Source organism: Ranitomeya imitator, chromosome 4 (genome assembly GCF_032444005.1).
Source record: "Ranitomeya imitator isolate aRanImi1 chromosome 4, aRanImi1.pri, whole genome shotgun sequence".
Classification (NCBI taxonomy): domain Eukaryota; kingdom Metazoa; phylum Chordata; class Amphibia; order Anura; family Dendrobatidae; genus Ranitomeya; species Ranitomeya imitator.
This window is the reverse complement of record NC_091285.1, coordinates 116,021,181-116,045,832: the sequence shown is the minus strand read 5'-3', so window position 1 is coordinate 116,045,832 and position 24,652 is coordinate 116,021,181. Positions and strand designations below refer to the sequence as shown.

General features: G+C 44.0%; 1 protein-coding gene across 3 annotated transcripts in view; it reads left to right on the top strand.

Moving 5' to 3' along the window:
- The window catches only part of RARS1 (arginyl-tRNA synthetase 1), a 630,854-nt gene that overhangs the window by 396,774 nt on the left and 209,428 nt on the right, over positions 1-24,652 (top strand). For 2 of the 3 annotated variants that reach the window (XM_069763904.1, XM_069763902.1), the window contains 3 exons: positions 11,999-12,119; positions 13,598-13,727; positions 17,671-17,775. In XM_069763904.1, the coding sequence (XP_069620005.1) occupies positions 11,999-12,119; positions 13,598-13,727; positions 17,671-17,775 (356 nt within the window). The remainder of the gene's footprint in view (positions 1-11,998; positions 12,120-13,597; positions 13,728-17,670; positions 17,776-24,652) is intronic. The other variant, XM_069763903.1, reaches the window with a different exon arrangement.

Below are 24,652 nucleotides of genomic sequence, written 5' to 3'. Positions count from 1 at the left end.
AGCCAGTTACCCCACCTACTGATAACATAGGCGTTAGCCACAGGAGCATGTATTTATACAAAATAGTTACCCATAATTGTATCAGGCAAGTGTCCCGGACCTCATTCCCCAACGCACGTTTCGGTGTGAGTTCACCTTCTTCTGGGGGTGTGACTTTCAAAGGCACTCATTTAGTTGGGATTGTTGTCTTCTACCTCATATTGTTATATTATATACTGATTGCTCAATGAATGGTGTGTATTACGTACTGAAATGATTTTAATCTCGTTCTTGTGACTTAATAAAGTTTGTTTACTTTTGTAACTACTAGCATTTTTCTCATGTTCCTCCTGTATTACTATATATTGTTGAGTCGTGTTGCTTTTTTGAAATATGCAATTTAGCAAATATATGCAATTATATGCATGGTAAACCCCTTAAATTAACATGTCTTGGGGACTATTTATGAAACCATTGTATAATAATTGGGAATATTCCTTTAAAAAAACAAAAAGTAATATCTGCAGATTATTTTACCTTTGTTTTTTTCTTTACGGTTGGATTTTTTTTTCAATTTTTGCAAGGTTGTTTCCACCACTCTCTCCCATCGGGAAACAATGTACTGTCCGAGCTATGTCAACGTTGCAGTTTTTTTTTGCTTGGAACCAGAGGTGACTCCAGGTCACCAATAAGCTGCAACCTTAGAAGGAGGACAGACTTTTTAATGACTGTCCAATCATATGGAAAATCTGATGGTTCAGAACCTGTCTGGTCCTTTTTAGGCTGCATTCATTTATATCTTCACTTTTAAAGCTGAAGTCTTAAACAGGTAAAGTTTTACTTTTATTCTACTTCCACATATGTAGCAAATTAGAGAGAGGCCCGATTCTAACGCATCGGGTATTCTAGAATATGTATGTATATAGCAGCCACATACTATATAGCACAGGCCACATAGTATATAGTAGCCATGTAGTATACAGCATACAAATAGTACGTGGCCTGTGCTATATAGTATGTGTCTGCTATATACATACATACATGTTGTAGAATACCCGCTGCGTTGTATATAATGCAGCCCACGCAGTATCTAACACAGGCCATGTAGTATACAGCAGCCATGTAGTATATAACACTGCCCACGTAGTATATGGCAGCCATGTAGTATATAGTACTGCCCACGTAGTATACAGCAGCCATGTAGTATATATAGTACTGTCCACGTAGTATATAGCAGTCATGTAGTATATAATACTGCCCACATAGTATATAGCAGCCATGTAGTATACAGTACTGTCCACGTAGTATATAGCAGCCATGTAGTATATAGTACTGCCCACATAGTATATTGCAGCCATGTAGTATATAGTACTGCCCACGTAGTATATAGAAGCCATGTAGTATATAGTACTGCCCATGAAGTATATAGCAGCCATGTAGCCCACACAGTATTTAGCAGTGTGGGCACATATCCCTGTTAAAAAAAAAAATAATTAAAATAAAAAATAGTTACATACTCACCCCCTGGGATCCAACGGCGCTGTGGGCACGGCTGCCGCCATCTTCCGTTCCCAGGATGCATTCAGAAATTACCCAGAAGACTTAGCGGTCTCGCGAGACCACTAAGTCTTCTGGGTAATTTCTCAATGCATCGCTGGGAACGGAAGATGGCGGCAGGCGTGAGCGGCTCGGCGGACTACGGAGGGTGAGTGTAGCAGGTTTTTTGTTTGTTTTTTTTATTTTTAACATTACATTTTTTTACTATTGATGCCGCATAGGCAGCATCAATAGTAAAAAGTTGGGGACACACAGGGTTAATAGTGGCGGTAACGGAGTGCGTTACCCGTGGCATAATGCGGTTACCGCCGGCATTAACCCTGTGTTAGCGGTAGCTGGAGGAGAGTATGCGGGCGCCGGGCAGTGACTGCGGGGAGTAAGGAGTGGCCATTTTCTTCCGGACTGTGCCCGTCGCTGACTTGTCGTGGCTGTTTTGCCGCGACCAATCAGCGACTTGGATTTCCTTAACAGACAGAGGCCGTGACCAATGAATATCCGTGACAGAAAGACAGAAGGACAGAAAGACAGAAGTGACCCGAAGACAATTATATAGTAGATATTTTATATGTACCTGCCTGAAATCTTCTGGGCAAGGAGTTTGGCAAGTTTAAAGCCCCCAAAGCAATTGTTAGGTTTTGTTTCAGCTTTGTATTAGTATGCTTTGGGATATTGTGGTGCCACCTGCAGGTCATTTTTCCTTACTGCAGTGTTATGAAAATTAGTGTTTAAAATGTATTTTGTGATAACATTGTGGATGTGTGGTTTGTTTGGCTATTTTCTTGCTGAAGGAGGCAAGTTTACCTTTTAAATGGTGTATCATTTGTGTGTGTGGGTGCAGTATGAATGGAGATTCAAAGTAATCACCGAAAAAGAGTGTTTTGAAATAATATAGAAGGACTAGCTATTGAACCCGTTCTATGCCCGGGTGGCGAGCATTTATATTGGTATATGGTCTCCATCCTGGTATGTGCTGCTCCATCCTGCGTCCCCATCCTGTCATGTGCTGCTCCATCCTGCCATGTGCTGCTCCCATCCTGCACCCCCATCCGGTCATGTGCTGCTCCCATCCTGCGCCCCCATTCTGACATGTGCTGCTCCCATCCTGCGCCCCCATTCTGACATGTGCTGCTGCTGCCATCCTGCGCCCCCGTTCTGTCATGTGCTGCTCCCATCCTGCACCCCCGTTCTGTCATGTGCTGATCCCATCCTGTGCCCCCGTTCTGTCATGTGCTGCTCCCATCCTGCGCCACCGTTCTGTAATTTGCTGCTCCCATCCATATGCCCCATACGCTGTTCCATAAAGGTTTATGGCCCCCATAAGATGCTCCATATTATATGCCCCGTACACTGCTCCATAAAGGTTTATGGCCCCCATAAGATGCTCCATAATATATGCCCCCGTACACTGCTCCATTATGGTTGATGGCCCCATAAGATGCTCCATAGTATATGCCCCCGTACACTGCTCCATTATGGTTGATGGCCCCATAAGATGCTCCATAGTATATGCCCCCGTACACTGCTCCATTATGGTTCATGGCCCCCATAAGATGCTCCATAGTATATGCCCCTGTACACTGCTCCATTATGGCTGATGGCCCCCAAAAGATGCTCCATTGTATATGCCCCATACACTGCTCCATTATGGTTGATGGCCCCCATAAGATGCTCCATTGTATATGCCCCCGTGCACTGCTCCATTATGGTTTATGGCCCCCATAAGATGCTCCATAATATATGCCCCATACACTGCTCCATTATGGTTTATGGCTCCCATAAGATGCTCCATAATATATGCCCCCGTACACTGCTCCATTATGGTTTATGCCCCCCATAAGATGCTCCATAATATATGCCCCCCATAAGATGCTCCATAATATATTTCCCCCCCCATAAGATGCTCCATAATATATGCCCCCATAAGATGTTCCATAATATATGCCCCCATAAGATGCTCCATAATATATGCCCCCCCATAAGATGCTCCATAATATATGCCCCCCCATAAGATGCTCCATAATATATGCCCCCCATAAGATGCTCCATAGTATATGCCCCCCATAAGATGCTCCATAGTATATGCCCCCCATAAGATGCTCCATAATATATGCCCCCCATAAGATGCTCCATTGTATATGCCCCGTATGCTGCTGCGATATATAAAAAAAAAATAACATACTCACCTATCGTCGCTGGGCGCCGAGTGCTGGGGGGCCTGAGCAGGCGGGGACACCGGCGCGCTGTGGGGGTCAGGTGCCGGTATCGCCACCAGCTCAGGCCCCCCAGCACTTGCTATACTCACCTGTTTGTCCCGTTCCAGCGCTGTGTGCCTCTTCTTCCGGCTCCTCTGGCTGTGACTGTTCAGTCAGAGGGCGGTGCGCATTAAGCGCGTCATCGCGCCCTCTGAACTGTGAACCGGGAGAGGACAGAGGACCGGGACACGGAGCCGCACGCATCGCTGGAATGGGGGACAGGTGAATATACTTACCCTCCTGGCGGTCCCTGACTCTCCGGTGGAGATCGCGGTGTGCGTTCAGTGTTTACGCATACCGCGATCTGGGAGCGTCACTCTGTGAGGCCCAGACTGCGCCAGCGCTTGCGCAGTCTATAAAGGCTTCGGACAGAGTGACGCTCCCAGCGTTATATTATAGATTTTGTGTGACACCACTCTCTGATTTAAAGGCATATTAATTATAATTTTGAAAATGGCAACATTTCTGATATTTTCTTAAATAAATGCAAGTCATATCGAAGAAATTTTACCACGGTCATGAAGTACAATAAGTCATGAAAAACTGTCTCAGAATCAGTGGGATCCGTTGAAGCGTTCCAGAGTTATTACCACATTAAAGTGACACTGGTCAGAATTAAAAAAAATGGCTTGTCTATTAAGGTCAAAAATGGTTCGGTCAATAGGGGGGTTAAATGATTGCGAATCTGTAAATATTTAGTAGTTGGAAGTTGTTTACGTGTACAAAATCGGGTAATATAAACTCATTTGACAATGCTTGCTTATTCCTTCATTATCCAGAGATATCGATCCCATGCCAATAGCATCCATTTTGCCTGCATGATCACCACTGTGGTAATGCGGTTACCTTCCTCTATTCTTTCATTCATTTTTTACTGTCAATCTGGATAATAACACCCCACAATGCAGTATAATAAAAAAAATTATGTGCAAATGCTGTTCCTCTTTAATTAGTGCAGTGTCCCCAGCATTTGCCTGACATTGTCACGTAACTGCTGTAGTATATAGTATATACACTGCTCAAAAAAATAAAGAGAACACTTAACCCCTTCATGACCCAGCCTATTTTGACCTTAATGACCTGGCCGTTTTTTGCAATTCTGACCAGTGTCCCTTTATGAGGTAATAACTCAGGAACGCTTCAACGGATCCTAGCGGTTCTGAGATTGTTTTTTCGTGACATATTGGGCTTCATGTTAGTGGTAAATTTAGGTCAATAAATTCTGCGTTTATTTGTGATAAAAACGGAAATTTGGCGAAAATTTTGAAAATTTCGCAATTTTCACATTTTGAATTTTTATTCTGTTAAACCAGAGAGTTATGTGACACAAAATAGTTAATAAATAACATTTCCCACATGTATACTTTACACCAGCACAATTTTGGAAACAACATTTTTTTTTGCTAGGAAGTTATAAGAGTTAAAATTTGACCAGCGATTTCTCATTTTTACAACGAAATTTACAAAACCATTTTTTTTAGGGACCACCTCACATTTGAAGTCAGTTTGAGGGGTCTATATGGATGAAAATACCCAAAAGTGACACCATTCTAAAAAATGCACCCCTCAAGGTGCTCAAAACCACATTCAAGAAGTTTTTTAACCCTTCAGGTGCTTCACAGCAGCAGAAGCAACATGGAAGGAAAAAATGAACATTTAACTTTTTAGTCACAAAAATTATCTTTTAGCAACATTTTTTTTATTTTCCCAATGGTACAAGGAGAAACTGAACCACGAAAGTTGTTGTCCAATTTGTCCTGAGTACGCTGATACCTCATATGTGGGGGTAAACCAATGTTTGGGCGCACGGCAGGGCTTGGAAGGGAAGGAGCGCCATTTGACTTTTTGAATGAAAAATTGGCTCCACTCTTTAGCGGACACCATGTCACGTTTGGAGAGCCCCCCGTGTGCCTAAAAATTGGAGCTCCCCCACACGTGACCCCATTTTGGAAACTAGACGCCCCAAGGAACTTATCTAGATGCATAGTGAGAACTTTGAACCCCCGGGGGCTTCACAAATTGATCCGTAAAAATGAAAAAGTACTTTTTTTTCACAAAAAAATTCTTTTAGCCTCAATTTTTTTCATTTTCACATGGGCAACAGGATAAAATGGATCCTAAAATTTGTTGGGCAATTTCTCATGAGTACACCGATACCTCACATGTGGAGGTAAACCACTGTTTGGGCACATGGTAAGGTTCGGAAGGGAAGGAGCGCCATTTGACTCTTTGAATGAAAAATTATCTCCATCGTTAGCGGACACCATGTCGTGTTTGGAGAGCCCCCGTGTGCCTAAACATTGGAGCTCCCCCACAAATGACCCCATTTTGGAAACTAGACCCCCCAAGGAACTTATCTAGATGCATATTGAGCACTTTAAACCCTCAGGTGCTTCACAAATTGATCTGTAAAAATGAAAAAGTACTTTTTTTTTTCACAAAAAAATTCTTTTCGCCTCAGTTTTTCATTTTCACATGGGCAATAGGATAAAATGAATCCTAAAATTTGTTGGGCAATTTCTCCCGAGTACGCCGATACCTCATATGTGGGGGTAAACCACTGTTTGGGCACACGGCAGGGCTCGGAAGGGAAGGCGCGCCATTTGACTTTTTGAATGGAAAATTAGCTCCAATTGTTAGCGGACACCATGTCGCGTTTAGAGAGCCCCTGTGTGCCTATGCATTGGAGCTCCCCCACAAGTGACCCCATTTTGGAAACTAGACCCCCCAAGGAACTTATCTAGATGCATATTGAGCACTTTAAACCCCCAGGTGCTTCACAGAAGTTTATAATGCAGAGCCATGAAAATAAAAAATAATTTTTCTTTCCTCAAAAATGATTTTTAGCCTGGAATTTCCTATTTTGCCAAGGGTAATAGGAGAAATTGGACCGCAAATGTTGTTGTCCAGTTTGTCCTGAGTACGCTGATACCCCATATGTGGGGGTAAACCACTGTTTGGGCGCACGGCAGGGCTCGGAAGGGAAGGCACGCCAATTGGCTTTTTAAATGGAAAATTAGCTCCAATCATTAGCGGACACCATGTCACGTTTGGAGAGCCCCTGTGTGCCTAAACATTGGAGATCCCCCACATATGACCCCATTTTGGAAACTAGACCCCCAAAGGAACTAATCTAGATGTGTGGTGAGGACTTTGAACTTCCAAGTGCTTCACAGAAGTTTATAACGCAGAGCCATGAAAATAAAATAAAAATTTTATTTTCTCTAAAATGATCTTTTAGCCTGCAATTTATTATTTTCCCAAGGGTAACAGGAGAAATTTGACCCCAAAAGTTGTTGTACAGTTTCTCCTGAGTACGCTGATACCCCATATGTGGGGGTAAACCACAGTTTGGGCACATGTCGGGGCTCGGAAGTCAAGTAGTGACATTTTGAAATGCAGACTTTGATGGAATGCTCTGCGGGCGTTACGTTGCGTTTGCAGAGCCCCTGATGTGGCTAAACAGTAGAAACCCCCCACAAGTGACCCCATTTTAGAAACTAGACCCCGAAAGGAACTTATCTAGATGTGAGGTGAGCACTTTGAACCCCCAAGTGCTTCACAGAAGTTTATAACACAGAGCAGTGAAAATAATAAATACGTTTTCTTTCCTCAAAAATAATCTTTTAGCCCAGAATTTTTTATTTTCCCAAGGGTTACAGGAGAAATTGGACCCCAAAAGTTGTTGTCCAGTTTCTCCTGAGTACGCTGATACCCCATATGTGGGGGTAAACCACTGTTTGGGCACACGTCGGGGCTCAGAAGGGAAGTAGTGACTTTTGAAATGCAGACTTTGATGGAATGGTCTGCGGGCGTCACGTTGCGTTTGCAGAGCCCCTGGTGTGCCTAAACAGTAGAAACCCCCCACAAGTGACCCCATTTTGGAAACTAGACCCCCCAAGGAACTTATCTAGATATGTGGTGAGCACTTTGAACCCCCAAGTGCTTCACAGACGTTTACAACGCAGAGCCGTGAAAATAAAAAATCATTTTTCTTTCCTCAAAAATGATGTTTTAGCAAGCAATTTTTTATTTTCTCAAGGGTAACAGGAGAAATTGGACCCCAGTAATTGTTGCCCAGTTTGTCCTGAGTACGCTGATACCCCATATGTGGGGGTAAACCACTGTTTGGGCACATGTCGGGGCTCGGAAGTCAAGTAGTGACGTTTTGAAATGCAGACTTTGATGGAATGGTCTGCGGGCGTCACGTTGCGTTTGCAGAGCCCCTGGTGTGCCTAAACAGTAGAAACCCCCCACAAGTGACCCCATTTTGGAAACTAGACCCCCCAAGGAACTTATCTAGATATGTGGTGAGCACTTTGAACCCCCAAGTGCTTCACAGACGTTTACAACGCAGAGCCGTGAAAATAAAAAATCATTTTACTTTCCTCAAAAATGATGTTTTAGCAAGCAATTTTTTATTTTCTCAAGGGTAACAGGAGAAATTGGACCCCAGTAATTGTTGCCCAGTTTGTCCTGAGTACACTGATACCCCATATGTGGGGGTAAACCACTGTTTGGGCACACGTCGGGGCTCGGAAGGGAAGGAGCACCATTTGACTTTTTGAATAAAAGATTGGCTGGAATCAATGGTGGCGCCATGTTGCGTTTGGAGACCCCCTGATGTGCCTAAACAGTGGAAACCCCTCAATTCTTACGCCAACACACCCCTAACCCTTATCCCAACTGTAGCCGTAACCCTAACCACAACCCTAACCGCAACACACCCCTAACCACAACCCTAACCCCAACACACCCCTAACCCTAACCACAACCCTAATTCCAACCCAACCCTAACCCTAAGGCTATGTACCCACGTTGCGGATTCGTGTGAGATTTTTCCGCACCATTTTTGAAAAATCCGCGGGTAAAAGGCACTGCGTTTTACCTGCGGATTTCACCTGCGGATTCCTATTGAGGAATAGGTGTAAAACGCTGCGGAAACCGCACAAAGAATTGACATGCTGCGGAAAATACAACGCAGCGTTTCCGTGCGGTATTTTCCGCACCATGGGCACAGCGGATTTGGTTTTCCATAGGTTTACATGGTACTGTAAACCTGATGGAACACTGCTGCGGATCCGCAGCGGCCAATCCGCTGCGGATCCGCAGCCAAATCCGCACCGTGTGCACATAGCCTAATTCTAAAGGTATGTGCACACGCTTTGGAAAACGCTGCGGATCCGCAGCAGTTTCCCATGAGTTTACATTTCAATGTAAACCTATGGGAAACAAAAATCGCTGTACACATGCTGCGGAAAAACTGCACGGAAACGCAGCGGTTTACATTCCGCAGCATGTCACTTCTTTCTGCGGATTCCACAGCGGTTTTACAACTGCTCCAATAGAAAATCGCAGTTGTAAAACCGCAGTGAAATGCGCAGAAAAACCGCGGTAAATCTGCCATAAATCCGCAGCGGTTTAGCACTGCGGATTTATCAAATCCGCTGCAGAAAAATCCGCAGAGGACCAGAATACGTGTGCACATACCGAAACCCTAACCCTAACCCTACCCCTAACCCTACCCCTACCCCTACCCCTAACCCTACCCCTAACCCTACCCCTACCCCTACCCCTAACCCTACCCCTAACCCTAACCCTAACCCTAACCCTACCCCTAACCCTACCCCTAACCCTAACCCTAACCCTAGTTCTAACTCCAACCTTAGTGAAAAAAAAAAAAAATTCTTTATTTTATTATTGTCCCTATCTATGGGGGACAAATGGGGGGGGTCATTTACTGTTTTTTTATTTTGACCACTGTGATAGATTATATCACAGTGATCAAAATTCACATTGGAACGAATCTGCCGGCCGGCAGATTCGGCGGGCGCACTGCGCATGCGCCCGCCATTTTGGAACATGGCGGCGCTCGGGGAAGAAGACTGACGGACCCCGCCAGGATCGGTAAGTATAAGGGGGGGAGATCAGGGCACAGGGGGGGGAGATCAGGGCACGGGGGGGCGTCGGAGCACGGGGGGGGAGGGATCGGAGCATGGGGGAGAGTGATCGGTGTGCGGGCGGGTGGATCGGTGTGCAGGGGGGGGGGATCGGTGTGCAGGGGGGGTGGTTCGGAGCACGGGGGGGGATCGGAGTGCGGGGGGGTTTGATTGGAGCACGGGGGGGTGTGATTGGAGCACGGGGGAGCGGACAGGAGGACGGGGGAGCGGAGCACAGGACGGAGGGGAGCGGGCCACAGATCGGGGGGCTGGGGGGGCGATCGGAGGGGTGGGGTGGGGGCACATTAGTATTTCCAGCCATGGCCGATGATATTGCAGCATCGGCCATGGCTGGATTGTAATATTTCACCATTTTTTTAGGTGAAATATTACAAATCGCTCTGATTGGCAGTTTCACTTTCAACAGCCAATCAGAGCGATCGTAGCCACGAGGGGGTGAAGCCACCCCCCCTGGGCTAAACTACCACTCCCCCTGTCCCTGCAGAGCGGGTGAAATGGGAGTTAACCCTTTCACCCGATCTGCAGGGACGCGATCTTTCTGTGACACAGCATATGCGTCACAGGTCGGATTGGCACCGACTTTCATGACGCATACGCTGTGTCACAGGTCGGGAAGGGGTTAAACAACAGAATATAACTCCAAGTAATTCAAACTTCTGTGAAATCAAACTGTCCACTTAGGAAGCAACACTGTTTAACAATCAGTTTCACATGCTATTGTGCAAATGGAATAGACAACAGATGGAAATTATTGGCAATTATCAAGACACCCCCTATAAAGGAGTGGTTCTGCAGGTGGGGACCACAGACCACATCTCAGTACCAATGATCACTTTTGAATGTTGGTTGTGCTTTCACATTCGTGGTAGCATGAGACGGACTCTACAACCCATACAAGTGGCTTAGGTAGGGCAGCTCATCCTTAATAGCACATCAATGTGAGCTGTGGCAATAAGGTTTGCTGTGTCTGTCAGCGTAGTGTCCAGAGGCTGGAGGCGCTACCAGTAGACAAGCCAGTACACCAGGAGATGTGGAGGGGGCTGTAGGAGGGAAACAACCCAGCAGCAGGACCGCTACCTCAGCCTTTGTGCGAGGAACAGGAGTAGCACTGCCAGAGCCCTGCAAAATGACCTCCAGCAGGTCACATATGTGCATGTGTCTGCACAAACGGTTAGAAACTGATTCCATGAGGATGGTCTGGGTGCCCGACGTTCACAGATGCCCAACACCGTGCAGGACGCTTGGCATTTGCCACAGAAGACCAGGATTGGCAAATTCGCCTCTGGTGCTCTGTGCTTTTCACAGATGAAAGCAGGTTCACACTGAGCACATGTGACAGATGTGACAGAGTCTGGAGACGCTGTGGAGAGCGATCTGCTGCCTGCAACATCCTTCAGCATGACCGGTTTGACAGTGGATCAGTAATAGTGTGAGGTGGCATGTGCTCGCCAGAGGTAGCCTGACTGCCATTAGGTACCGAGATGAGATCCTCAGACCCCTTATGAGACCATATGCTGATACGGTTGGCCCTGGGTTCCTCCTAATGCAGGACAATGCCAGACCTAATTGTGGCTGGAGTGTGTCAGCAGTTCCTGCAATATGAAAGCATTGAAGCTATGGACTGGTCCTCCCGTTCCCCAGACCTGAATCCAATTGAACACATCTGGGACATCATGTCTCGCACCATCCACCAATATCACATTGCTCCCAGACTGTCTAGAAGATGGCGGATGCTTTGGTCTAAGTCTGGGAGGAGATCCCTCAGGAGACCATCCGCCGCCTCATCAGAAGCTTGCCCAGGTGTTGTAGGGAGGTCATACAGGCACGTGGAAGCCACACACACACTACTGAGCATCATTTCCTTGTTTTGAGGTATTTCCACTGAAGTTGGATCAGCCTGTAATTTGATTTTCCACTTTAATTTTGAGTCTCGTTTCAAATCCAGGCCTCCATTGGTTAATAAATTTGATTTCCATTGATGATTTTTGTGTGATTTTGTTGTCAGCACATTCAACTTTGTACAGATCAAAGTATTTAATGAGAATATTTCATTCATTCAGATCTAGGATGTGTTATTCAAGTGTTCCCTTTATTTTTTTGAGCAGTGTATATAACACTGTGCTCCACCCCAGTAGTAGACAACTCCTGTAAGGTAGAAATCAAATGTGAATTTCAAAATGTTTGGTGCAGATGTTTAGGAGTTGCATATTCTGTCTATAGATACAAATTGTGGGTTATAATCGTTTACAGGCTAAACCACTTAGGAGATTGGGGCACTCAGTTTGGCATGTTGATTGCTCACCTGCAGGATAAATTCCCGAACTATCTCTCCGTCTCACCATCTATTGGCGATCTTCAGGCATTTTACAAGGTAAATTTTTTTATATATTTTTTTTTTAAAGATATACTTATTCCATACTCTTTCAAATCATTGTGTGAAACTCAAGACACACTTTAATAATCTTAATAGCAATTTTCAAGGTGTTTCCACACTATAATTCTAGAGGTGTTGTCCAGTTAAACAAAATTGTGCTCATAATAGTAAGTTATACAACTTATTAATATATATGCAAGGCCTTGATCCTTATATATGCACTGCGGCTTTGGGTCCCAGCAGGTCCATTTCTGTCTTGTACTTGCCATTTGTACTTTTAGTGACAGACTTGCTAACTGGTTAGTTCATTTCAATGGATTATGCAGCCCTCTTTATTTTTAGCTGAGACAGAATAGGCGACTGCTTAGCTAATGAATTATGCCAGTCCGCTGACCTTCAGAGGGAGTTATTTTTTGCCAATCACAAATTGTAAATGACTTTTTGGGACCCATAAACAAAGCAAATATGTAAAGATCAGGGCACATTATATAATGGCAGTGTACAAGTCTAACTTACTATGTTAAGGACATTAAAAAATACCGATTTTGTTTTTAACTGGACAATTCCAATTCAACCTTTGATCCCTGCTGTATCTCCATATACATCTGATGATTCTCCCCTGGAAATATGGAATTTAGTAAATCTTTATTTGTTGGGAAGCTTCATGCTTGATGTTACTCCAATATTTGCCTATCGTGTTCCGACAGATGCTACTGCGCGGTTTTGCTAGAGAAAAAAATTATAATCTCCATCAAGATGGAGGCGCCTGCGCAGTCACATCTATCTGATCACCAATAGATGCTACTGCACAGGCTCCAGCAGTGCCATCTTGAGTTAGCTGTTTTTTTTATGGAGCCAAAATTTTTTTTTCTCTAGCAAAAAGACGGTGGCGCCTGCGCAGTAGCATCTATCGCCTTCCGATAGATGCTACTGCGCAGGCTCCGCCAGTGCCATCTTGAGTTAACTGGATTTTTTTTCTCTAGCAAAATGGAGTCGGAACACAATGGATGCCACTGCGCTGGGGCAGCTGCCGGCGCCATTTTGATTAAGATATTTTTTTTTTCCCCAACAAAAAAAAAAAGCCTAAATGTAATGAATGCATGCACATTGTACATCGTATCATGCTACAGCGCCTGCCTGATGAATTTGAATTTTTTTTTTAAAAAAAACATTCTATTCAGTATGTGAAATAGGGGGCATGTCACTGAAGGATGAGTGACCGGTCATAAGCCATATATACAGTATGAATATGTAAGCAGAGCACCACATGAAGACCCCCCACATACAGGCCGCCCTGAAGCTCCAGAATTAACTGAAAACTGCAAATACAGATTAAACAGCAAGCACAAGACGAATTTCATCAACCAAGCTATCATTTTAATCAGTATAACAGCGCGAACCTGACACTTTGTGTAGGTAACTGTGCACAATCCTGCTGACAGGTTCCCTTTAAATAAATGCATTTCTTTTTCTAGGAATCCAAAAAGAGGTTTGATGAAGATGAGGAGTTTAAGAAAAGGGCATATCAGTGTGTGGTGCAGCTGCAAAGCAAGACTCCTAATATCCTCATGGCCTGGAACCTAATCTGTGATGTATCTAGAAAAGGTGGGGCTACACAATACAATGTGGATGTAAGGAATGACAACATTGCAAAGTTGGTACAGGCTGTGCTGAGTTAGAATTTATAGCCACTCTACAATCCTTGTTGCTCAGTAAATGGTTTTGAGAATAGAGAAGAGATGAACCAATCAATTAGGTCATCTTTCAATGTGTTGCCCTACCTAACCAGTTCTGGTCATGAGTAAGTTGGTGCTTAAGGAGCAGACATGGTTTAGAAGGGGCTGTGCATACTTGTTTTATTGCACTTTTTTTTAATTATTTCTACATTGTCTATAGTATTAAATAGTTTTTTTTGTTAGGACTTGGTTATTGATGAAAAGAATAGAGACTACTTGGGCTTATTAAACAAACACAATATTGATTACAGCACGCCTGTGGATGGTGCCCAAATAGGATCCTGTTTTATATAACTCTTATAGAAACTTGGGTGCATTGTTGTAAGAAGATAAGGCAATCCAAAAATAGAAAAGACGTTTCTGGTCAGATTGCAGCGTGGCCAAGGATACTCTGCGGTCCTGGGTTCAAATCCCACCAAGGACAACATCTGCAAAGAGTTTGTATGTTCTCTCCGTGTTTGTGTGGGTTTCCTCTGGGTTCTCCGATTTCCTCCCACATTCCAAAAACATACTGATAGAGAATTTAGATTGTGAGACAGTGATAATAATGTCTGTAAAGCACTGCGGAATATGACAGCGCTATATAAATATATATATAAATGCTCTGGCTATTTAGCATGTGCTGCGGCAGTAGGGGGCGCCACTCACTGCGACAGCACATGTTGATTATCCAGAGCATTCGTTATTGCCTTTATCCCGGTGCACAATGCAATCTGTCTGATTGATGAAGGTCATTATACTGTATGACCGAAACCACTTGTTTACTTTTGGATTGCCTGCACACATTAAAATTATTTTCTTAAAACAATTCACCGGACAAAGTTGTACTTTTGAATGACACCATTGGTTTTAACATTTCATGTACTGGAAAACGGGAAAAAAAATGTAATGTAACGTGAAATTGCAAACAAAAGTGCAGTTCAGCAGTTGTTGTTTTTTTTTTTACCATGTTCATTAAATGCTAAAACTGACCTGCCATTCTGATTCTCCAGGTCATTACGAGTTCATAGACACCATACATGTCTAGGTTGTAGATATGTTCTTTTGATCACCTGTTACTGCATTTTATTGCAATGTAGCGGCGACCAAAAAAACGTAAACATTTTGAACTTTTTTCTCACTACACCGTTTAGTGATCAAATGCAAAATCTCAGATACAGATACCATAATAAAAGTCGTCGGAAACCATCCAAAAACTACTTGGGATAATACACTGTGAAGCTTCCCAATAGCATAGAATGCATGACTTGAAGCATAAAAAAGGTACTAAACAAAAAGGTATTTTCAGGGGTGGATTAAGGGTAACCAGGGCCCCGGGCTGTTCAGACACTGTGGGCCCCCCCGGTCATGTGATGGGGTCATGTGACCGGGTCATGCGATGGAGTCATCATATACCTGAACCAGATTATTCCAGAAAAATAGTTGTTGTGTGAAACTATAACCTGTCATGAGTATCCATCCTGCCCCATATGATCTCCCCATCCTGCCCCATCAGTCTCCATCGTATCCATCCTGCCCCATGATCCTGCACGATCTGTCTCCAATCCTGCCCCATGTCTTTCATTCTACCCTGTGTCTCCAATCATGCCCCGTCTCTACATTCTGCCCATGTGTCCAGCATCTCTGTCCCCAGTGTGTCCAGCATCTCTGCCCCCAGTGTGTCCAGCATCTCTGCCCCCAGTGTGTCCAGCATCTCTGCCCCCAGTGTGTCCAGCATCTCTGCCCCCAGTGTGTCCAGCATCTCTGCCCCCATTGTCCAGCATCTCTGCCCCCAGTGTCCAGCATCTCTGCCCCCAGTGTCCAGCATCTCTGCCCCCAGTGTCCAGCATCTCTGCCCCCAGTGTCCAGCATCTCTGCCCCCAGTGTCCAGCATCTCTGCCCCCAGTGTCCAGCATCTCTGCCCCCAGTGTCCAGCATCTCTGCCCCCAGTGTCCAGCATCTCTGCCCCCAGTGTGTCCAGCATCTCTGCCCCCAGTGTGTCCAGCATCTCTGCCCCCAGTGTCCAGCATCTCTGCCCCCAGTGTGTCCAGCATCTCTGCCCCCAGTGTGTCCAGCATATTGCCCCAGTGTGTCCAGCATATTGCCCCCAGTGTGTCCAGCATATTGCCTCCAGTGTGTCCAGCATATTGCCCCCAGTGTGTCCAGCAATCTGCCCCAGTGTGTCCAGCATATTGCCCCCAGTGTATCCAGCAATCTGCCCCAGTGTGTCCAGCATATTGCCCCCAGTGTGTCCAGCACTAGGGGCAATATGCCCCCAGTGTGTCCAGCATCTCTGCCCCCAGTGTCCAGCATTCTGGCCCAGGCCCCCTGGATTGCCCTTCACAATAAAAATAAAAAAAATGAGTTCTCCTCACCTGTCCGCGCTCCTTCGGCAAAGCTTCCTCCAGTAGCGTGCACTCGCCGGCAACTGACAATGACATCAGACGCCGACGACGTGCGCATTGTGGCTGATGTCAGCTGCCAGCCTCCGATTGGCTGGCGGCTAACTATTGACGTGTGGGCGCGTGCCCGCACGTCAATAGCGTTAAACTGCCGCAGCGCTGGTAGGGGCATGGTGAGCAAATGAGACGGGGCCCATCTGCCCACCGGGCCCATACGCCAGTCAGGGCAGTAATGCCCTGATGGCGGCCGAGGTCAATCTGAGCGGTTGCCCAGGGCCCCCCTCCACACCACTGGGCCCTGGGCTACCGCCCAGATTGACCTAATTATAATCTGCCACTGGGTATATTTTATTTACAATAGAAATTTACCATAAAATACAATTAAATGACAATCAAAATCCAAGTATCACAAACAGAGCCATTATATGCTACAGGTGCACCCATGAAATAATGTGTTGCACAACAGAAACAGGGTATGGGCACAGAAGTAATAGATCAGAGGAAGATTTTTTTCAATATAACCAGCAATATTACAATAATAAAGTGCCAGTGCAAAATATCCAAGGCGGCTACAGTCCCCTACTAACACATGGATATGGGGAAACACATATCCCTCAATTCAAAACCGGTCTCGGACCGCATACTAAGAAACACTTCATGTAAGAAGAACAAGTGTTCCAATTATATATTCTTACCCTTTTCCATAGGTGCGTGTGTGCATGTCATGTATTCTATACCGTTTAGTGATCGGATTAATTAATTTTTTATATGGATAGATCAGGTGATTCTGAATGCGGAGATACCAAATGTGAATGGGGTGAAAGGGGGGTGATTTAAACTTTTTTTATATATTTATTTTTAAAATAGTTTTTAAAACCCTTTTTTTTTTTGCATGCTTTAATAGTCTCCATGGGAGAATAGAAGCTGCACTACTTTGATCTCCTCTGCTACATACAGGCGATGTTCAAATCACCTATGTGTAGCAGAAATGCTCCCTTGCTATGAGCGCCGACCACCAGCAATGACAACAATAGAGGTCTGCTGGAGACCTCTGGTTGTCTTGCTGACCCATTGGTGACTCGGCATCAGACGACGAGGGGTGGGATTTACGAAGCGCTTCAGGTAAGCGTGCATTAACTGCCGCTGTCAGAAATTGTATGTACTGTGTAATGACTGTCTGACCGTGCAGGGACATGGTCTGATTGTACCACATCTCTTGGGCAGGGGAGTATAGAGACAGCATGAGATTGCAGCTCATTCTTTCTGTGAGGTTAAACATGTTTAAAAACAAGCTTTTTACTTCACAGAAAGAATCATCTGTGACCCTATGCTGTCCTGTCTGTATGTAAGTTATGCAAAAATTTAATTTTATTCTGTCCCCCTACTTTAACCTTTTTAATACTTCTGTTTTTACCTTTGTTTTACTTTAAGAATTTCAGAAAATTTATGATTCTCTGGATATTCGCATCATCAATAGGGGAGAATCTTACTACCAAGACAAAATGATCCAAGTGGTAAAAGAATATGAAGAGAAAGGTGGATATTCTTTTGTATTGTGTCTGTTGTGAAATGAGTCAATATATATTTACCAACAGCTACAAAGATATTTGTGTCAGTTAGGATTATTCATTGAATGTGTAATATGAGAACTCTCAGCATTTAAACACCATCAAATATACCGTATATACTCGAGTATAAGCGACCCGAGTATAAGCCGACCCCCCCTAATTTTGCCACAAAAAACTGGGAAAACTTATTGACTCGAGTGTAAGCCTAGGGTGGAAAATGCAGCAGCTACCGGTGAATTTCAGAAATAAAAATAGATGCTCCATACCGTTCATTATGGCCCCATAGATGCTCCATATAAAGCTGTGCCATATATAATGCTCCATACCATTGATTATTGCCCCATAGATTATCCATATATAGCTGTGCCATATAGAATGCTCTGCACCGTTCATTATGGCCCCATAGATGCTCCATATAAAGCTGTACCCCATATACAATGCTCTGCACCGTTCATTATGGCCCTATAGATGCTCCTTATAAAGCTGTGCCATATATAATGATCTGCACCGTTCATTATGGCCCCACAGATGCTCCTTATAAGGCTATGTGCACACGTTGCAGATTATTTGCGGTTTTCTAGCGTTTTTGCGCTATAAAAACGCTATAAAACCGCAAATAATCCGCATACATTAAGCATCCTATCATTTTTAATGAAATCCGCAATTTCTGTGCACATGATGTGCGTTTTTCTGCATGAAAAACGCATTGCGGAAAAATAATGAACCTGCTCATTAATTTTGCGTTTTTTTCGCGATTTTCCCACTGTAATGCATTGGGAAATGTCCGGAAAAAAAAACACGCAAAAAACGCGGCAAAACGCATGCGGATTTCATGCGGAAATCTGCCAGAAATGTCCGGATTTTCACAGGAATTTTCTGCATGAATTCCTGAACGTGTGCACATAGCCTAAAGCTGTGCCATATATGCTCTGCACCGTTCATTATGGCCCCATAGATGCTCCTTATAAAGCTGTGCCCCATATATAATGCCCTGCACCGTTCATTATGGCCCTATAGATGCTCCTTAAAAAGCTGTGCCATATATATAATGCTCTGCACCGTTCATTATGGCCCTATAGATGCTCCTTAAAAAGCTGTGCCATATATGCTCTGCACCGTTCATTATGGCCCCATAGATGCTCCTTATAAAGCTGTGCCCCATATATAATGCTCTGCACCGTTCATTATGGCCCTATAGATGCTCCTTAAAAAGCTGTGCCATATATGCTCTGCACCGTTCAGTTTGGCCCCATAGATGCTCCACATAAATCTGTGCCCTATATGCTCTGCACCGTTCAGTATGGCCCCATAGATGCTTCACATAAATCTGTGCCCTATATGCTCTGCACCGTTCAGTTTGGCCCCATAGATGCTCCACATAAATCTGTGCCATATATAACGCTGCTGCTGCAATAAAAAAAAAAAAAACCACATACTCACCTTTCTTGCTTGCAGCTCCCCAGCGTCCGGTCCCGGCGTCTCTCCGCACTGACTGATCAGGCAGAGGGCGGCGCGCACACTATATGCGTCATCGCGCCCTCTGACCTGCACAGTCAGAGCAGAGAGACGCCGGGAAAATGGAGCTGCGCCCGGCGTGTGGAACGGGGACAGGTAAATATGACATACTTACTTACCTAGTCCCGGCGATCCTGACGCTCTCCCTGCCCGTCACACTGTCTTCGGGTGCCGCAGCTTCTTCCTCTATCAGCGGTCACCGTTACCACTGATTAGAGAAATGAATATGCGGCTCCACCCCTATGGGAGTGGAGTCCATATTCATAAGTTTAATGAGCGGTCTCACGTGACTGCTGTACAGGGGAAGAGCTGCGGCACCCGAAGACAGTGTGACAGGCAGGGGGAGCATCAGGACCGCCGGGACTAGGTAAGTATGCCTCAGCCCTCTGTCCCCCTCACCCGCCGACCCTGCCACAGACCGTGACTCGAGTATAAGCCGAGAGGGGCACTTTCAGCCCAAAAATTTGGGCTGAAAATCTCGGCTTATACTCGAGTATATACGAATATACACTTATAGTGTTACTAGACATGGTACGTAATTACTAATCATAGAATATTTCTAGTACCACAGATAGGACTATACCACACCCTATCATCAAATATCTAAACCATACACAAAAAAAGATGACATACGGTGAAATTACAGTATAAAATGCAATACTTTATTGATTAAAAACATATTAGACCAAGATGCATGAAGGCAATAAAACGAACAAGAAAAAGCTGGGTAGTCACAAAAACAATGGCAGGAGACAGGTTAGGGGAAGGTCCCCATAAATAGACTAATAATCACAAAGGACTAAGTCCCCACATAATAAACCCTAGAGACGGTGGAAAACCCACTAACATGATATCAGAGGCAAGTGGTAAGAGCATTGGTATCAGACACAGCAGCATACCAAATAATAGCCACACATAAATCATATAGGTGGCCAGCAAAAATAAGCCTATTGAAGTTATGCTGCCGCAAAGTACACTGACATCAGCGCTGCCAGCATACTGATAGTGAAGTATGTATAGCACAAATAATAAACAATAAAAAAGATTACCCACCGCAATGATAGGGACCTTCCACGGACCTATCCCACGCCCCAGGGACAGGTCCGTGGAAGGTCCCTATCATTGCGGTGGGTAATCTTTTTTATTATTATTATTATTTATTAATATTATTTGTGTGGCTATTATTTAATATGCTGCTGTGTCTGATATCAATGTTCTTACCACTTGCCTCTGATATCATGTTAGTGGGTTTTCCACCGTCTCTAGGGTTTATTATGTGGGGACTTAGTCCTTTGTGATTATTAGTCTATTTATGGGGACCTTCTCCTAACCTGTCTCCTGCCACTGTTTTTGTGACTACCCAGCTTTTTCTTGTTCGTTTTATTGCCTTCATGCATCTTGGTCTAATATGTTTTTAATCAATAAAGTATTGCATTTTATACTGTAATTTCACCGTATGTCATCTTTTTTTGTGTATGGTCGAGTATATACGGTAGTTTATGTAGACTTGCCTGCTAGTGCAGGTAACTGCATGTTTCAGGAATAAATTTACTTTAGGGTATGTTTCTATGGTCAGGCTTGGCTTAGGATTTGACGCAGGTGAGAGCTGCATCTGAGGTCACTGGCAGGTCACCTGCCCTTTTGATGCATTTTTTGAATGCGTTTTTTATGCGTTTTTTTCCCACATGCATTTTGATGCGTTTTTTCATTGCATGTTTTTTTTGTCACTTGAAATAAAGCTTATTAAAAGTTGGCTTCTGGGAAGGAAAAAAAAGTGATTTCCTGTTTGCATGTAGGGTATGTGCACACAGTTACGCTGTAGGTTGGACACTGCGTACATCTGCAGCGTCCAACCCGCAGCAGCCAGATGTTACAGCATAGTGGATGGGATTTAATGGAATCCCATCTCCACTACTCGTTCAAAGACGCAGGCGGCTGACCTGCGTATACCCACGTCTTTATAGACTGCTGCATGTCTATTTATGATGCGGATACGCTCAGTCCCTGCAGCGTAAACTTCCCATATACTATCATTACATGCGGTAAAACCGCATTTAATTATTAGTCCAATGCGTAATAACTGCGGGAACGCTGCTTACTACGCATGTGTACTAATTTACACTTGTTGAATCTTGTGTCACATCCGGAAGTACGTGACAGACTGGGGTCACACTTCCGAGCATGATGTGAGAAACTCACGCGAGTGTCTCGCATTAACACCTGGTGTTGATGCGAGAGACTCGTGCGAGTTTCTCACATCACACTCGCAAATGTGATACCGGCCACACAGGAATATGTAATGTCCTTTCCTTTTTTTTTTTTTTTAACTAAATAAATAATTTCGGCACGAGCAGGGGAGAATGATGAGTGATAAAAGTTTTAATAAGAGTTTTAGTGATAAGAGTTTTAGTGATAAAAGAGATAGAATAGAGGGGTCCACACGCTGTTTTTTTTAAATGATTTAAATAAAAAGTACCAAGATGCGGTCACTGGGCTCAGTTCCCAGCCGGGCTGAGCTGCGGTGAGATCCCCACTAGCACCGTGAGCACTCACGTCGATAGCTGGGATCTTACCGGATCAAGATCCATGGCCCCTTACCAGCCTGAGAAAACCAGCCCCCAGCTGTGAGGTTTAGCAAGGCTGGTTGTCAAAAATGGGGGGAATCCCACGCGTTTTTTTTGTTTTTTTTTTTAAATTATTTAAATAATTTAAAAAAACCACCATGGGGACCCCTCTATTCTTGATAACCAGCCTTGATGAAGCTGACAACTGAAAGTTGTTGCCCCCAGCTGTGAGTTTTGCCTGGCTGGTTATAGCAAATACAGGGGAACCCACGCCGTTTTTTCATTTATTTATAGCGCAGGCAGCGGCTGATTAATATCCTCATCAGCCGCTCCTGCTGTCACTGTTAATAGCAGCAGCAGGGGTAGGTTGATGGGAGTAATAGCCCCATCAACCGCCGCCTGCTATCTCTTTTATCACTTAAATGTAACCCTCATCATTCTCCCCAGCTTGCGCCGATCGCCGACAGAGCAGGGGAGAATGATGAGAGCCGTGTTCAACAACCGGTGACTGGGAACAGTTCTTATTGTAACGCTTCTTCCCCGGCGCCAATGCATGTAACACAGATGACATCCATGTGTGTTATACATATGCACGTGTGCAGGACTTCTTGTGGACCATGCTGACATTAAAAAACGGACATGTTAGCGTGTTTTACCCACGGACACACAGTCAATGGAAACACACTGACATGTGCACAGACCCATTCAACTTGAATAGGCAAATAGCGCTCCGTTCCTCCTGAATCTCTCCAATGGCTAAGTAGTACTGTACAGCCACATATTGTGTATTGCCACATTCAGTATAAATTGTGGGACCAACTTTGGTGCCATTTTTTTCTACTTTTTATGTGAAAATATAAAATCTTTGGCTTAAACAAAATTTTGGTGGTAAAAATGCAGTTATTTTGTCTTCACTTCCCAATGGTATAACATTCTGTGACACACCCAAGGCGTCAATATAATCACTGCTCCCCTAGATGAATTCATTGGGAGGTGTAGTTCATAAAAGGGGGTCACTTGTGGGGGGTTCTGCTGTTCTGGCACCTCATCGGCTCTCCCAGTGGGTAATAATAATAATAATAATAATAATGCACCTGCAAACCATAACAGTAAAATCTGGCGCTCCTTGCCTTCTGAGCTTTGCACTGTGCCTTAAAAATATTTCCCTATTACATGTAGGGTATTGGCACACTCAGGAAAAAATGGACCTCAGTTTGTTGTAAAAAGATTCCTATTAGCCCTTAGAAAAAAATAAAAACTTGGGGCTAGAAGAACATTTTAGTGGTAGAAATGTAATTTATTCTTTCTTCACTGCTCAGTGGTATAAAATTCTGTGAGGCACATGTGGTGTTAATATGATAACTGCACCCCTAGATGAATTCATTGGGGAGTATAGTTTGTAAAATGAGTTCACATATAGGGGGTTTCTGTTGTTCTGGCACCTCAGGGGCTCTGCCAATGTGACATGGCACCCTCAAACCATTCCAGAAAAATCTGAATTCTAATATGGCACCTCTTCCCTTCTGAGCTTTGCACTATGCCTCAAAAGTAGTATTCCCCTACATATGTGGTATTGGTGTACCCAAGAGAAAATGCATAACAACTTTTGGGGTCCAATTTTTCCTGTTACCCTAGGTAAAATAAAACATTGGGCAAAAAGATAATTTTTGTGTAAAAAATATGATTTTTAATGTTTGCAGCTCTACGTTATAAACTTTTGTGAACATGAGGGTTCAAAGTGCTAGATAAGTTCCTGGGGGGGGGGGGGGTCTCATTTCCAGAATGGTGTCACTTGTGGGGGGTTTCCACTGTTTAGGCACATCAGTGGCTCTCCAAATGCAGCATGGCATCCAATCTTGGTTCCAGCCAATTTCGCGTTGAAGAAGTCAAATGGCGCTCTTTCCCTTCTGAGCTCTGCCGTGCGCCCAAACAGTGGTTTACCCCTACATATGGGGTATCGGAGTACTCAGGACAAATTGCACAATAATGTTTGGAGTCCAGTTTCTCCTGTTAGTCTTTGGAAAATAAAAAATTTGGCAAAAGGATAATGTTTGTGGAAAAAATTATTTTTTATTTTTACGGCTCTACATTATAAACTTCTGTGAAGCACATGAGGGTTCAAAGTGCTTACCACGCATCTACATAAGTTCCTTGGGGGGGTGGTCTAGTTTCCAAAATGGTGTCACTTGTTGGGGGTTTCCACTGTTTAGGCACATCAGGGGCTCTCCAAACGCGACATGGTGTCACATCTCATTTCCAGCCAATTTTGCATTGAAAAAGTCAAACGGTAAAATAAAAAAAAATTTGGATCTGAAGTAATTTTTTTGTGAAAAAAAATGAAATGTTCAATTTTTTTAAACATTTCAAAATTTCCTGTGAAGCACCTGAAGGGTTAATAAACGTCTTGAATGTGGTTTTGAGAACCTAGCAAAAAAAAAAAAAAAAAAAAAATTGGGTCCTAAATTGTGCTGATGTAAAGTAGACATGTGGGAAATGTTACCTATTAAGTATTTTGTGTAACATATCTCTGTGGTTTAAGGGCATGAAAATTCAAAGTTGGAATATTGCAAAATTTAAAAAATTTTCACCAAATTTCAGTTTTTTTCACAAATAAACACAAGTCATATCAAAGAAATGTTACGACTAACATGAAGTACAATATGTCACGAAAAAACAACGTCAGAATCAATGGGATCCATTGAAACGTTCCAGAGTTATAATCTCATAAAGGGACAGTGGTCAGAATAAGGCTACTTTCACACTAGC